At 36.8% G+C, this 15,662-nt stretch overlaps 1 protein-coding gene across 1 annotated transcript in view; it reads right to left on the bottom strand.

Moving 5' to 3' along the window:
• The window catches only part of LOC109110407 (rho guanine nucleotide exchange factor 26-like), an 85,060-nt gene that overhangs the window by 3,062 nt on the left and 66,336 nt on the right, over nucleotides 1-15,662 (bottom strand). Inside the window, exon 12 of the mRNA XM_042775037.1 lies at nucleotides 7,134-7,343. Coding sequence (XP_042630971.1) covers nucleotides 7,134-7,343 — 210 coding nt within the window. The remainder of the gene's footprint in view (nucleotides 1-7,133; nucleotides 7,344-15,662) is intronic.

Below are 15,662 nucleotides of genomic sequence, written 5' to 3'. Positions count from 1 at the left end.
TCAAATTCCACGATTTGACATACTGAGTCAAATTGAGCACAAATATCCCACAACAAACAGAACTGAGAGAGTAATGGCTGGGTCATCTGTCAGAAACTTATTCTCTTTTGTTAAATTAGATTTTCTATTAAGTTGTGAGAGAAAAATACTGAAAATCAGGGCATTTTCAGAGCTGATCTGAAGTGAGTCAGCCAAGCCTGTGGGATTCTCAGCCCGACTGTATCGAAAAACAGACGCCAGTCCAGTCTCACGATCTGAGCAGACAGCCCGAGCTGACCAGCTGCATGAGTCACACTTTGCTCATTCTTGTCCCATTTAAAGCTGAAGGGGTCACAAAGGCCTCTTGCCTGTTCTATAACCAAGAACATTAATGAGCCTTAGTGTGTTGTGATTCATTCTTTGACCAATTAGTGTTTAAAGAGTAATTAGTGTTTAATAGAGTCATTGACAAAGAGGGGAGGAAAGAAAACGGAAAATCTTTAAGGCTAAACTCCAGCTGTACATGTAATATAATTACATGTAATGTTCTGCATTACACCAGAGCAGAATACAGATAGTTACGCATCTAAAATGGCTTACAAGTTTCTTGAGAAACAAATCATATAGCACTCATATACTTCTGAAGGACCACGTGATACGATGTAACAGTATTAGCTGTACCAATACCAAAGTAACAGCTAATACTGTTACAACGAGCCTACAGAAATGTCTGCTGAAAATTCAGCTGAGGCATCACATGAACAAATTACATTTTAAAATAAAAAACAATTGTTTTAAATAGTAATAATATTACATAATATTACTGTTTTTTATTGTTTATTATACTGTGGTATTGGTGAGCATAAGAGACTTCTTAAAAAAATACATAAGTCCACACATTTTTGTTGTTTTTTTATAAAACACACAAATCAACAATATGTGCCTGAACTGTTGCAATGAGGAAACGACACAAAAGACACGTGACAACTACATACAGACATTCTTTACACATTTATTGTGCATGTCCAGATTTTAAATATATGTGAAGCAAACTATGAGAACAAGTATGTTCAGTTGAACCCATCTCCCTCAGCTGCATTCTGCAGGGTGTGCAGTTAGTGTGGGAAGGGCAGCTGTCTATTCACATCCCTGGAATCTGAGCACACATGATCACAACAGGTAGCAAACGCCTTCCTGCTGCTCTGCATTACACCAGCTGAATTACTTATCTGACACCCAGAAGCCAGTGAAAGAACATGGTAGCAATTTTTTTTTTTTTTTAAATCCACTTCCACCGTATATAATGCTCTTCCTTTCCTTGACCAAAAATGTCAAATGTTTGTAATTGGTCAAAAAAAAAAAAAAAAAAAAAAGGCACTCACCGTTCCTTTAAATATGATGAAAGCAACTAGTCTTTTTAGTGGTAAAAACAAAAAAATAATTATTTGTACCAAGGCCCATTCACATTACTTATGATAACTATAACAGTAACTAGAACTAGTATGAAGTTCACGCAAAGTCCACACACTACAACTTGAAAAATTAATGAAAAATTAAAGCTGCAAGCAGCATTGAAAAGGCCCTTGCACCTGGAGCCACCTCCACCCCGTGGCCTTAGCAAACGGTGGACAATATGCATTTAAAGTGGTACATATATGAGGAACATGTCAAAGTCATTTATATGTGCCAAACTTCCTGCTGACTATAACTGAATATTGGCCTTTAGATGTGTTCAGGCCAAGACTCTTATCAAACGTGTGAAGTTTGGGGCAGAGCAGACACTGCATGTTTTAGTAAGTGTAAAACATGACATTTCCTGTTACCACCAGGTGGCGCTATGATTATAACTTAATATTGGCCTATCAAATGTGTGAAGTTTGGGGCAGATTGGACATTGCATGGCTGAGTTATAACAATGTAATTTTCCATGGCGAAATATCGAAATTTGATGGCTGCCACTGACACCCTTTAACAAAACGCAAGATCTTCGCAATTTAACATCGCAAAGGCCTTAAGATTAGACTGACCAAATATAATATTGATGTCATTAAATTTCGTGGAGCAGCATAAACTATGCCACTTCTATGGAAGTAATATAATGACAAATGTCTTTGAAACAAAAAAGCATGTTGAATTGCACTAACTTGAAAAATAATGCATTGCATTAACAGTGCTTGCAGTTTTATGCCTTGTATTTTCAGGGCTTGCATTTTTAGGGGCTGAAATTTAAAGTTGTTTATTTAAGCTATCAATATTTCAAATCAAAACATTTCACACATATTTTCATAATTAAAAATTACATAATTCATATTGACCTTCCAGAGTTCACTTCCAAAAAATCCAATCTGTTTAAAAATACGATGCATAATATTCGACAGGTCATTTTCAGTCAGTGTTTCCCATACATTGATTTATTTGTGGTGGTCTGCCACAATATCAAACTGACCACCACAAATGAGCACTGCACATTTCAAAATCGAAACCCAGTGCGGGTGTTTTTATATCACTGTATTTCTTAAGGAAACCGACTTCAACATACATGAAAGAGCAGCATTTGCTAAAACTTTAATCACAGACACTACAATGCAAAAAAGATTGTATGATAATCATAAAACCTGGACAGTTAGACCCTAAAAGTGAACATCAACAACAACACCTGGTCAGCTTAATCACCTGTCTTGAAAATATCAAACCACTGTGAACAGGTCTGGAGAGAAGATTGGGGAGCAGATTGCTTCCTTCAACATCACGGAAACAGCTGGCAGATGTTTTGATAGACCAAATTTTTCTAGAGACTACTCAAAAGAATGTATTCTATGGTTGGAAGCTTAAAACACCACAATAGTTCCCAGCTGTTCACATTACTTTGTCCAAGACCTGTAACATCCTTTTAAAGAATAAATAGGGTAACTTGAATCTATCAAGCCTTATTTTCCAAGCACCGGAATGGCAAGCAGCATCAAGAAGACCTCACATCTCCACTGTCTGGCATCCTGCATGCTGCACTGCTTCAGCAGACTCCCACATGCTTCCTACAGCTGAAGGCCAAAATTCCATACCTATCACCTTCAAAGATTATTTTACACGGTGAAAAGTCATTGAAGGCATCAGTGCACCAGTAGAAGGTAAGTCAATAAATATTCAAGTAAGAAATAAATATTCAAACTCCACCCAAGGCACAGTAAGGAAACATCTAAATATCTAAAATATCTAAAAAACATGAATATCTAAAAAACATGAAAATGAATGAGGCATCTTGAATGAGGCTTTTTTTTCATATTCAGAAAAAACAAATACATTATCTTAATCATTTATACTGCCCGTTTAGTGGGCAGATGGTGCACATCATTTACACTTGCAGATTATTGCAGATGTACCTTTCAAATACAGTATTGATGGATACTCCTTCTGAATACTAAATGAGGCAGTTAGTGAGCCAGCAGGCAACAAGGCAGTGAGACAACTCAAACTCCTGAAAAGTGTTTGGCTGCCTAGCAACAGATGGAAAAATATATCGTCTCTATAGTTGACTGAGCACAGCACAAACAGATGTAGCTGATGGTGTCACAATGGACTCAAAAATCATTTTCTAAGAAATGGGGAGTCAGGGGCTTTCCATAACACTCATGCATACCCACCATGGGGAAGAATTGTGCCACTCATACCAGAGAGAAGAGGTGGTTCAGAAGTATCGAACTGTGTTTTTTGACACTCAATTGGGTGGAGCCTGACAGAGGTCCAAAAATGTAGGGGAACTTATCTTGTGTTGACGAAGGTTCCTCTGAAGAAATACAGTCATGCTGACTCTTCAACAAGAGCAACAGTAGATAGGCATCTTTGTTATGTAAGTGGAACCGCAACATACTAAGCTATAATTACACTTTCAGCAACAGATAACATTTTATCTCATTTACATGAACACAGTCACGATCTATGGCTGTTTCAAAACCTAGTGAGCTGCCTACAAATCAGCATCTTTGGGTATTATAAAAGCGTTTTTACATTAAAGTATACATTTATAAATGATAGTTAGGATCTAACTTCTGCTCAGGGATATGTGATTATCAAAAAACACCTACTTCATTCACTTGCATGAAAAGCTTAACTAAAAAGGATTATTATCTTTTCTTGTATAGAATATAATGTTATCAGAGATAGAAAGTGAAAGAGAGGGAAAGAGCGAGAGAATGAAAATAAAGAATAGAGAGACAAACATAAGATCTTACAGTCTTAAAGTAAAATCTCTGCAGAAAGTGTGGTGCTTGCTTAAGCAAAATGATGTTCAGAGCATTGTGAGTGGTTGCCAAAGGGGAGTTATTTGGTTGGTTAGGTGTTCTGAGTGGTTTTCATGTTGCCATGCCATTGCTAGGGTATTTTAGGTGGTTGATAGGTGGTCATTAACTGGCTCAAGTCAACAGGACCAGGACTGCCCATGTCTTTGATATTCTGGTCTTTTGATAGGACTCTTGTCCCTCTGTACTGTAATTTAGGCATTTTTTTCTATCCTAATGAAGCACTGAGAACTTAACAAACAACTGCATGGAATCAAAGCATATCACCCATTTAACTGGATGGCAAAGGTTTTTAACTGCTCTTTAAAGGTCTGTATCATTCCTCAAGCTTCTAAAACAAATAGGTTTACGGACACAGTGTAGCCAGACAGACTGTTGAGAACTGTAAACAGGTTATTTACATAGAGAAGTCTTAAAGGTCCAGAAGCTTTGACCATCTTAATTTCTAAAGGTCAGAAGAAGGGAGGAAGATGATTATGTGAAACCCTTTTTTTCCAGTTTTTGCCAGTTTCATAAGGTCCACACAATTGGCCCGACTTAGTTATGCAATGGTGGATGAAGGTTTCATTCTTTTCGGTGTGTGAAGTAATTCAATTTCAATTAAACTCTTATGGAGGATATTACTTCTCTGATAGAAGCTTTGGTCATATATCATGGTTTCCCATGTACACTTAGCTGGAGTAACATTACATTAAACAGAGGTAAAGCTCACCCTATTTAGGTTGGTCAATCAGCATTTTGCATTTTTTTAGCCTTTACAGTCTAAGTACACTTGAACTAGCGCCAAGTGTTAGTCGGATTTTAGTCCGTTACTAACCTGACACAGATTTGCGCTGTTATAGACTTAACATAATTAATTAGAGTCAATAATTTCAGAGTAAGTCAGAATAAATTCAAATTTAACAATTTATCATCAGTCAGGTAAATATGTATTATGCCAATAACATAACCAATTCAGAGGTATCAAATCAAAATCAAATCAATACAAAACATCAAATTCTCAAAGATAAATCTAAGAGTAATGGAAGCATATCTGACTTAAGAAAAATACATAGTGTGGGGTGTATGGACACACTCCACACCATGGGCTCATCTGGCTACAGAAGTGCCCTGATCTTCTTGTAACATTTCCTTAAGTACTCAGACCAAGACAAACATCCACCAAATGGAGACAGGAACTAGCAATTGGAAATTGCATTGATCAAGTCCTAGCTGTGGAGAGCTTACACCTTTTGGGGACACTGGGAAATAACACACCGTCTATGATGAGCAAAATATCTCTTAACACCAAACCATTGTACCAGTCGACTTGAAACAATTAAAATGATACCAAACATGACTGTGAATATCACTTGCATTTATGTAGACCGTTATATATTTTGCTATTGACCATCCTGAGTAAGCTGAGTGAGGGGAAGGAAGTGAATGAAAAGGATAGGTGAGAAGGGAGCTTTTCCCACATCCTCTCTCAGTGAGATGTCGAGACGGATATCTGTATGATAGGCTGTGTGTGTATTGTCCATATCTCAGAAGATCAAAGTGTCTGAGGTTCTTCAAGTCTTACAGTTTCAAACAAATTCTGATTCAAAACCACCAACCACTATTACAAGTGAAAGTGTAAGGTAGATCAGGAAAGCAAATCAATACTCAATATCTCAGTTCATGTTTGTTCAGTACACTGGGTGAATGCCTGAAAAAGGATTGTATTCTGATGCTGGTAGATTCACTCATGCAGTGTGATGACTGATGATAAACACTCTGAAACTCCCTGTGAAGGAGTAGTTAAAATCTGTCATTTCAATTAAAGGGTATGTCAGTACGTTCAGTAACCTCAGACAGATACAGATTCACTTACATAACTCATCAAATGACATAAATTAATGTGTAAGCATGTTACTTTGAGGATAAGCAAAGTAAATGCACCAAGTCATGGTTCCCAAATCTTTAACACAATGAATTGACACAAGCATTCAAAAGTTAAGGGTCAGTAAGATGAAATAAAAAAATAAAAAAATAAATAAATAAATGTATGAATGATATATTGTAAATTATTTCAAAATAGAAAAGAGATTTTAAAATAGATTTGAATTGTAATCCACATTCACTCTTTTTACAGTAATTTTGATTAAATAAATGCAGCCTTGTTGAGCATAAGAGACTTATTCTAAAAACATTAAAAAGGGGGTACTATTATGGTTTTTCATTGTGTAGTGTGTATGTTTGGGCAAAAAAAAAAGCTCTAAAAAGTTATAAATCTCAAAGTCCATTCCAAAGGGAGATATTTCGTTTTTAAAAAAAATCCCTATTCAAGAAATACAAGGAACGGCTTGTTTGGACTACAGCGTTGTTTTCTGGGGTTTTGTGATGTCACAAAGCGGCCCATTAAAATATCATTAAAATAATTCCTGCCTACGGTAATTCGAATGGTTCGGGGGGTGTGGAGAGGCGACATCATGGTTAGAACGCTTGGTTGAGTGCAATAGACAAGATGATGACGAAGAAGAAGTGCTGCTGCAGAGTTATTGCATTAGAGAAAACGAAGAAGAAGAAGAGCTGCTGTAGCATCAAGTTTTCACCATGTCAAAGAAAAGTGTTTTTTTTTTCACCCCTGTGCACAAACGACCATAACAGTTTCACTGTAATTCATGTTATAAGTTTGAATTAAAGAACAATAAACATAATACATATTACCGTTGGACTTATCTGTATATAGTGCATAATGCACTTATTTTTAAGCGGTTGTTGGCATCGTATCTAAACTGAGATTTACCAAACTACAGTGTATCTTATACACTTACCTTACACGTACCTTATTATTATTATTATATTATTAAACTGCTGAACTCATATGCAAATACTTACAGTAGCTCCGCCCCCAAGATCATGGTCACATCGTCACCAGAGTGGTTGCTGCGGAATCTGATCTGGAACAGGTGGCTGGCCACATTCTGTCGTGACGTCAGCATCCCCGCAGTGCCACGGACCGGAGAAAGATTCAGGTCTTCTGCCTGACACGACCCCACACAGATCTGATCTCTAAGTGCGTAGTCTATAACTGTATAACTCTCCTCACTGAGAAAAGACAGACAGAGTCAGAGATTTAGATTAAAGAAATATTAAACGTTAAATAACTTTTATCAGACATACACTTGTGGTGGAATCCAAACCCATCACTCACAAACAATTGTACTTTTGCATTTTTATTGTAAAATCAAGTAATCCTTTACAGTGCATGGTGGAGAATATAGGTGAACCATACAGATGATATTTGTTGTTATTGTTGCTGTTTCTTATTATTATTAACTTAATTTCTGTCTATATAATTGCACAGATACTTTTGAACTGAACTGAGCTGGACAATGAATCACTGAATCAATGATGAAATGACTTTAACTGAAAACTGAGTGTTTACTATTGTCCTCTTTCATTATCGACACACTATTTTCCTGATTAATACTGTAAAGCTGCTTTGACACAGTCTGTATCGTATAAAGCACTATTTAAACAAAGGTGACTTGTCTTGACTATTATTTTTATTATTGGTTGAGGGTGAGTAAACAATAACAGAATTTTCTTTTTTGGGTGTACTATCCATTTAATGCAATTGTATTTATTTATTTTTTGAGGAAGTGAAAAATGTCCTTGACATATTTGTAAAAAAAATTAAATACATATATGTCTACTTAAATTTGTAGAAAGATTTTCTGTATCTTTTGGCATATAAACAATTGACACATCTGTACAATATATTAAACTGTATTTCTGTCTACAGTAAAGATAATATATTTATTTATTATATGATGATCTGAGACCATGTTTGTCCTCTGACACTGACTGTTGACAGTTTGATTTAGCATGTTCATTTGCATGCAAGTGCTATTTATAAAAGCACTTAAATGCTAGTGCAGTACTGTAGATTTAGTCAGCATGTCTTTAGCCAGATAATTAACTGAAACTGTGTTTGGGTAGAGATAACTGAGTAAGCGGAGTCAGATCCTCCTGTTCAGTTCCTGAACAACCTCTGAGTTCTGCCCAACACAATCACAATGCCATTTACATTCCACAGACAGAGAGGGACCATTACAATTAATCTGAAGTCTGGAAGAAACATGCTGACCAAGAAAGAGTCAGTGTGACAGATAGAAAGAGACTAAAATAGCTATTAGGAAGCTGAATGTTAAAAAGCATCCCAATTGCTGTGATGCCTACATTTACTTACAACATTGAAAATTGACTTTAGTTTTAAAAAACAAACAAACAAACAAACAAACAAAAAAACTAAAATAATACATAATTTTAATAGTGGGCATTTATAAGTTCATTGCCATAACATTAAATTGCATTAAACATTGCTTATAATTATTTCTCATATTTACCAGAATTTTTATATCAGTGCAACCCTGCTTCAAAAGAAAAAGCTTTTCAAAACTATTGAAAGTGGAAAAGAACAACTGTGAAGCCGGCTGTGGTGTCACCTCACATTACCTGCTTCTAGGTTAAAAAAAAACAAAAAAAAAACAAAGGTTTTGCTTAAATGTGTTTTTGGAACCTTAAACCACAAAAACACATTTCATTACACCAAATACACAAAATAATGTTCTTTTTAGCAATGTCATATGACCCCTTTAAATCTGCAGTTCTAGTTCTTCTGCTTTCCCTTTCTGAATGACAAATACAGACTACTGCCACCTGCTGGTATGAAGAGAGTTCCTGTCTCCCAGGTGCAGAACATACAGTCCATGTTGTATTGTTGCAGTGTACTGTAGTCTACAATGACAGCTCAACCATACAATATTGTGATACATAAATATATCTGTACAGTGCAGGACTGCTTAATGTTATTTGCACATTAGAGCAATAAAGAAACATGTTGGACATTCTGGCGGTAATTGTAAGAATGATAAATGCATGTTGATGTCATAAAATAATGTCTTGAATAAATATGCCTATTTTCCTATGTTTCTCTTTCTTTTTGGCATTATCACCTTTGTAGACAGATTTCATGATGGAAAGTTAAATTTTCTTAATAATAACAATTGCAGCAATGTTTTTAAACTTGTAGTCAAGCTATAACGTATTTGATATTTATCATGTATGACTTAAATCATGCAGGAAATAAAAACGAATTCTGAGCAAAAAAGTTTTTTTCCTCTTTCTGGTAGCCTACTAGTTTGGAGGTCTCTTTTGGCCCATTTTTAATGAAATAAAAATAACTGCTTTATTTATTTAGAAGCAGGGGAATTTAAATTTCATTTGTAATCTTTAAAAATTTTATTTTATTAATCAAAATACAACACCCACAACATAATATTCAGTGTTGGGCTGCCGAAACTCCAAAAGCATGCATGTTGAGGAACGAGCTGAGAAGCCTATTAATGTCTTCATCTGTTTGCAACAAAACTTTATACCATTAACACTCTATCGGCAATCTCAATCAGGAGTGTCAGTGGTTTGGACCATTAACACTCTATCTACAATCTCAATCAGGAGTGTCAATGGTTCACTTGAGAGATAGGTGGCGGTAATGCAGTTATAAGTCTGCAATCTGCCATAAATCCACAAGATGATGATGCAGGCTGCTGTGAAGCGTGTTCACAAGAGTTCTAACAGTCCGGACATTGCGTGACTCAGAGGTAAAAAAAAAACTATATAAATACTGTTCAGTTTCTTGCACAGGCCAATCGTTTTGTATCTTTACACATCAATGTATCGTCACGAGCCGCAGGGTTTAATTTGGATTATTCTGTGCATGTTTTTTCTTCTCTCATAGATTCTGTGACCATTGCCAAGCACTGTACTGCTGAGAGACTGAAACGCCTGAAGCTAAAAATCATAATTTGTGTTCTACTGATGAAACAAAGTCACCTACATCTTGGATGCCCTGGGGGTAAGCAGATAAACATCAAATTTAAATTTTTGGGTGAACCATCCCTTTAATGACTGGTGGCAGTGGCTGCTGTCAATGCATGGATTTAATACACCCTTGTTTTCTTTCTCAACACTTTACGTTCACTTAAGACATAACCGATTGTATTTATGGGATATTTTGTTATAATTCTGTGTGTATTTGTCCATTCGAATGTGTAAGAATGCGAGAAAGAGAGCTCAGTCCAGTTTTTGCATATATAAGAGGCGGCTTTTTTGTGTGCACTTTGTTTGTGTGCGCAACAAACAGCACGCAAGTGCAGAAGTGAGTTATATTTTGTCTTTTTGCAGTTGAATCTTTTGAAATCACAATAAATGTGCATACAGAAATCGAGAAGCAGGATCAAAATGTAATTTTATAACAAGTAATTTGATTCCTGACCTTAAACATCTGATCTGATTTCAAAAATCGGAATAGCTTTTCGATTCTCAACCCTCCTATTAAATTATTTCATTCTTGCATGCAAAAAGACCTGTATAGTGACAATGGGACTATGTAAAATATTTTCTGCAACTTACTAGGTTTATCATTTGTCATTTTTCGATAATCGTCTGTTACCTGACTGTTGATATCGACATCGCGATACTTACAAGACATCGTCGATATACAATAATATCGTCATATCGCCCAGCCCTAGACCATATACACACAAAATACCCTTAAAATGCCCATCTTGACGAGTATTCACTTGGCGAGTAAAGTCAGTTATGATTTTAAAGTTTTAAAGTTGTAATGAAACATGCATGTTGAAAAACAGCTTTGCCTAAAATCTGTTAAAGGGGTCATCAGATGCCCATTTTCCACAAGCTGATATGATTCTTTAGGGTCTTAATGAAAAGTCTGTAACATTTTTTGGTTCAAATTTCTCAATGGTAGTGTAAAAAACACATTTTTTACCGTCAAAAACAGCTCTTTTCAGAGCAAGCAGTTTTGCAGGATTTTCCTTTAAATGTTAATGAGCTCTGCTGACTCCGCCCTCTCGTCCGAACCGCTCTCAGAGAGACTGTTTACTTTAGCCACATTCATCGTAAAGCTTGCTAATTAGCACATTAGGAAAGGTGATTTGCAAAGATTCTCACTCTCACCTCACTTTTTCTGTTGGTGAAGCTGGACCACGTATGATTCGCGCAAAGATAGATATATTTAGGTAGATCAGGGGCGCATTCCCTTCAAAAACAAATCTAATCCTCTGCATCTTCAGCAGATCAGATGTCAGGAGTAAATGACGACTGGTGTGTTCATTATTACATCCAACAACAAAACACTTCAATTGCTTAGAAGTCATTCTTGTCTACACCTGCTCCAGCATCGAAACAATGGTGGACTGATGACAGCTCACTCAGGGCGGGTCTAAGGTAAGACGCCAGTCCAGTCTATGCTGAAACGCTACTGTAAATCAAACTATCGTGGGAGGGGCCTGTCTGTGTGATGTCACATAAGACAGGCATCTGAGATTGGCTCGATTTGAGAAAAGGGTAAAGATTTTGATAGATTAAAAAAAAAAAAAAAACACTTTTCTCATTATAGGGTGGTTGTGTACACACACTGCCAACACATATTTCAGTTCAAACAACTTGTAAAAGTGCATGTAGCATCCAATGACCCCTTTAAACAACAGATACAATAAATATATTTTCATCATTTCTACCTACAGTAGCTGCCTACCTAGCTAAGCCCCCATGTTGGAGTGATGTAGTTGTCTACATAATGGGGTTGGTTGGCTCCAATGAAAACAGACGGAGCAACTTTAGGCTTAAGTCTGTTGGTGGAGTGAACAATGGCCCAAAAGTCTTCACCTCAATGTAATCTTCCTGTGTAATCTTCCTGTAGTGAACAAAAAATGTTCACTACAAACTCTGGGCTTTCTTTTCAGTGCTGCTAGTCAGTGAAGCAGTACTGTTCTCCATTTCAGCAACAATTTATGAAAATGTACTCTTTGCCCTTTGCATTAATACTGTGAAACTCATTTTGTGCAAATAATTCATTATATATAAATTATGTTTTTAATATAATTTCAAGGTGCATTAAATCAATACACAGGAGTGCACATAAGTGTTTCACAGGTCCACATGCGCGACCAAAATAAATAAAAATCCTCTATATAAATAAGTTCTGACTGTAAGAGCCATATGTTATTCATTTTATTTGTTTTTGTATAGATGTGGAATAAATAAATAATTGTGTTTTAAGCAATTGTAAAATAATTATAAAAGTAAATAATTTAATATGTGTATTATATTTCATATTGACAATGATGTCATTTCCGGCAAGGACCGTTAGTGTTTTTTGTGATGCAATATGGAAGTGAAACAGTTTTTTGACCGTGTAACATTTTTCCAGTTAATTTTGTTATTAAACGTTACCTAAAGAAAGTTTCTGGACTACGGAATGTTATTCGAGTTCAAATCACGCTTACACATAAGAAGAAGAAGCAAGAAGAATGAAAATTTAAACGGATTGCTATCGCAAAGAAAGTCAAAAAACTTGCAGTGAATATGGAAAACTTAAGCGAAAGTGCGCGGAAGGTGTGCATTTGAATTGACGGTAAAGACATCATCAAGGAAATCAACGTCTGTGAATGAACACTGAAATGTTTCACGATCGTGGACTATGAATAATGGACAGTGCTTTATTCTCCAGTGGATTTAAAACTGCGTCACAGAGAAGAATCGCTACTTGTTAAAGTTCGGCTCTTTGATTGAGGTAACGGACTTTTAAATCAGCTATAAAAAGCACGCAATGCATGTTTGAAGAAGCTGAAATGTATACGATTGATACAGAAAGGTGTTGTGTGTACTTTTAATCGTCTGCAAGCAGTTTGTGCATTGATGGAATTAAGATGGCTGAAGAGGGAGAGGACGTTACAGTTTTTGAACACAAGAGGGCGCATAAACCCACTGAAAGAGCGTTAGAAGAGCAGCTTCACAGACGCATTGGACTAAGAAGAGCGAAATTATCTGTTCTTACCAGTAAAAGCAAAGCCATTGAAAAGTTGATGATTGATGAGGAAAATCTGCAAAATGTTCAAGAGTTGATGCAACTTGACTTTGCACAATTGCTAACCGAGTTTACTGAGTAAAAATTGCAAGTTCAAGATCTTTTGTCTGAAGATGAAAAGATTGCAGATCAACAAAATTGGTTTCTGCTTAAATTGGATTCCCTGAGAGATTTTAAAAAGAAAACAGAAAACTGGATAGCTGCTGTTGGTGATAAAAAAGGCCAAAAGGACAATGTTGATATGGAGGATGATGTTAGTCCTCACGACAGCGCTTCACAAGTATCTGCGAACAAGAGTGAATCTAAAAAACATGATTCAGATGTTGAAAGTGGATCAGTTTCCTCCTCAGTATCATCAGCTTGCGCACGAGAAGAATCAAAACGTGCAGCTCTGCTAGCAAGGGCAGCATCCCTAAAGAAGAAACAACAACTTGAAATTGAAAAAATGCAGCTCAGAGCAAAAATGGAGGAACTTGAAATAGAAACAGCTCTTGCAGAAAGTAATGCTAAATTAAATGTCCTGAAAGAGTATGAACGATCAGATGACAGCAGAAGCAGCGTACAATCTAAGCCAAGACGGGGAATCCACCAGAAGCATTCAGACCTGAAAACAGAGCTGAGTAACAATTCACCAGGTCATTCATCTATGGAAAAAACTCAAATGAAAGCCATCTCAAATCCAGTGTTACTTGCACCACCATTTGACACATCAAGAGCCACAGGCCACAGTAATAATCGTCAAGCAGATGACAGTATTATTCAAATTATGCAGAAGCAAAATGACTTGACTGAATTGCTTGTGAAACAGCAAAGACAAATTCAGCTTCCAAGTAAAGACATCCAAGTGTTTACTGGTGATCCACTGACTTTCAAATCCTTTATCATGTCCTTTGAGCATACCATAGAAAACAAGATAGACAATGAAAAAGACAAGTTATATTACCTAGAACAATACACCGCTGGAGAGCCACAAGAGATTGTAAGAAGCTGTGAATATATGCCATCAAGCAGAGGTTTCAAGGAAGCAAAACGATTGCTCCAAAGGCATTATGGAGATGAGCTAATCATAGAAAGTGCTTATATTGATAAAGCGTTAAAGTGGCCTCAGATCAAGTCTGATGATGGAAAAGCTTTGAGTGCATATGCTCTGTTCCTGATTGGTTGTCGGAATACAATGGAAGATGGAGAGTTCATGGAGGAAATGGACAATCCTACCAATATGAGAGTTATACTTTCAAAGCTACCATTCAAGATGAAAGAAAGGTGGCGATCAGAAGCTTATGACATCAAAGAACGACAAGGAGTAAGAGCAAGATTCACTCATTTAGTTGACTTCATTGATCGTCAAGCTAAAGTGGCCATGGACCCTCTCTTTGGTGACATACTGGAACATCGCAATGCTGTAGCAGCAAAGGGGAATCAGAAAGAGAAGTATCCTACTAAAAAAGGAATAATAAAGAGCAGCTTTGCAACCAACATTTGCATGGAGGAAAGAAGGCCTCAAATTGTGTCCAGGAAACAAGTCAGTCCCCCCAAGAGCCTCAATGCCTTTGAAAAACCATGTATGTTTTGCACAAAGGGTCATGCTCTAGAGTCATGCAGTGAAATAAAACAGCAGCCACATAATGTACGTGTGGAGTTCCTGAAGTCTAAAGGCTTATGTTTTGGATGCTTAACTCAAGGCCATCTTAGCAAGACTTGCAAAAAGAGAATGGAATGTAAAGAATGTTCCCAAAAACACCCAGACATTCTACACATTAAGGAGAACCAAAAAGGTACAAAAGATGTTGAAACACAAGACCAGAAGATCTCATGTGCCCAAGTCTCCCTTAACCACCAATCAAGTGAGAACACAGAGTCTGGAGGAGACAACTGCGTGCTTTCAATAGTGCCAGTAAGAGTCAAGTCGAAGAAGAGTGACAGATATGTAGAAACATATGCTTTCCTGGATGCAGGAAGTACAGCTACATTTTGTACTGGTGAACTGCAAAGGAAACTAAACCTGAAAGGGAAGCCAACTAAAATTCTACTGAGCACTGTGTGTCAAAATAGAACAGGAGAGCAGAAGTTAGTAAACAGTTTCATCCTCACAGACTTGGAAGTGTGTGCACTGGAAGACACAAAGTATTATGAGCTACCTAAAGTCTTTACACACAGCAGTATCCCTGTTCAAAACGAGAACATTCCCAAGCAAGAACACATTAAAAAATGGCCGTACTTAAGTGAAGTAAGCATACCTAGTATTTATGCAAATGTAGACCTTCTGATTGGAGCCAACAATTCAAAGGCAATGGAGCCATGGTACATCATAAACAGCCAACAGGGTGGACCTTATGCTGTGAAAACTGCACTGGGTTGGGTGGTGAATGGACCCATCAAGAAAGAAAGCAACACTGCAGAAAAGTCCAAACTGCCACATCATACAGTTAATCGTCTCTCGGTGGTGAAGATAGAGCAATTGTTGATTC

This window comes from Cyprinus carpio, chromosome A18, assembly GCF_018340385.1.
Source record: "Cyprinus carpio isolate SPL01 chromosome A18, ASM1834038v1, whole genome shotgun sequence".
NCBI lineage: Eukaryota > Metazoa > Chordata > Actinopteri > Cypriniformes > Cyprinidae > Cyprinus > Cyprinus carpio.
Note: the sequence above shows the minus strand (reverse complement) of the source record. Positions and strands in the feature narration are given on the sequence as shown.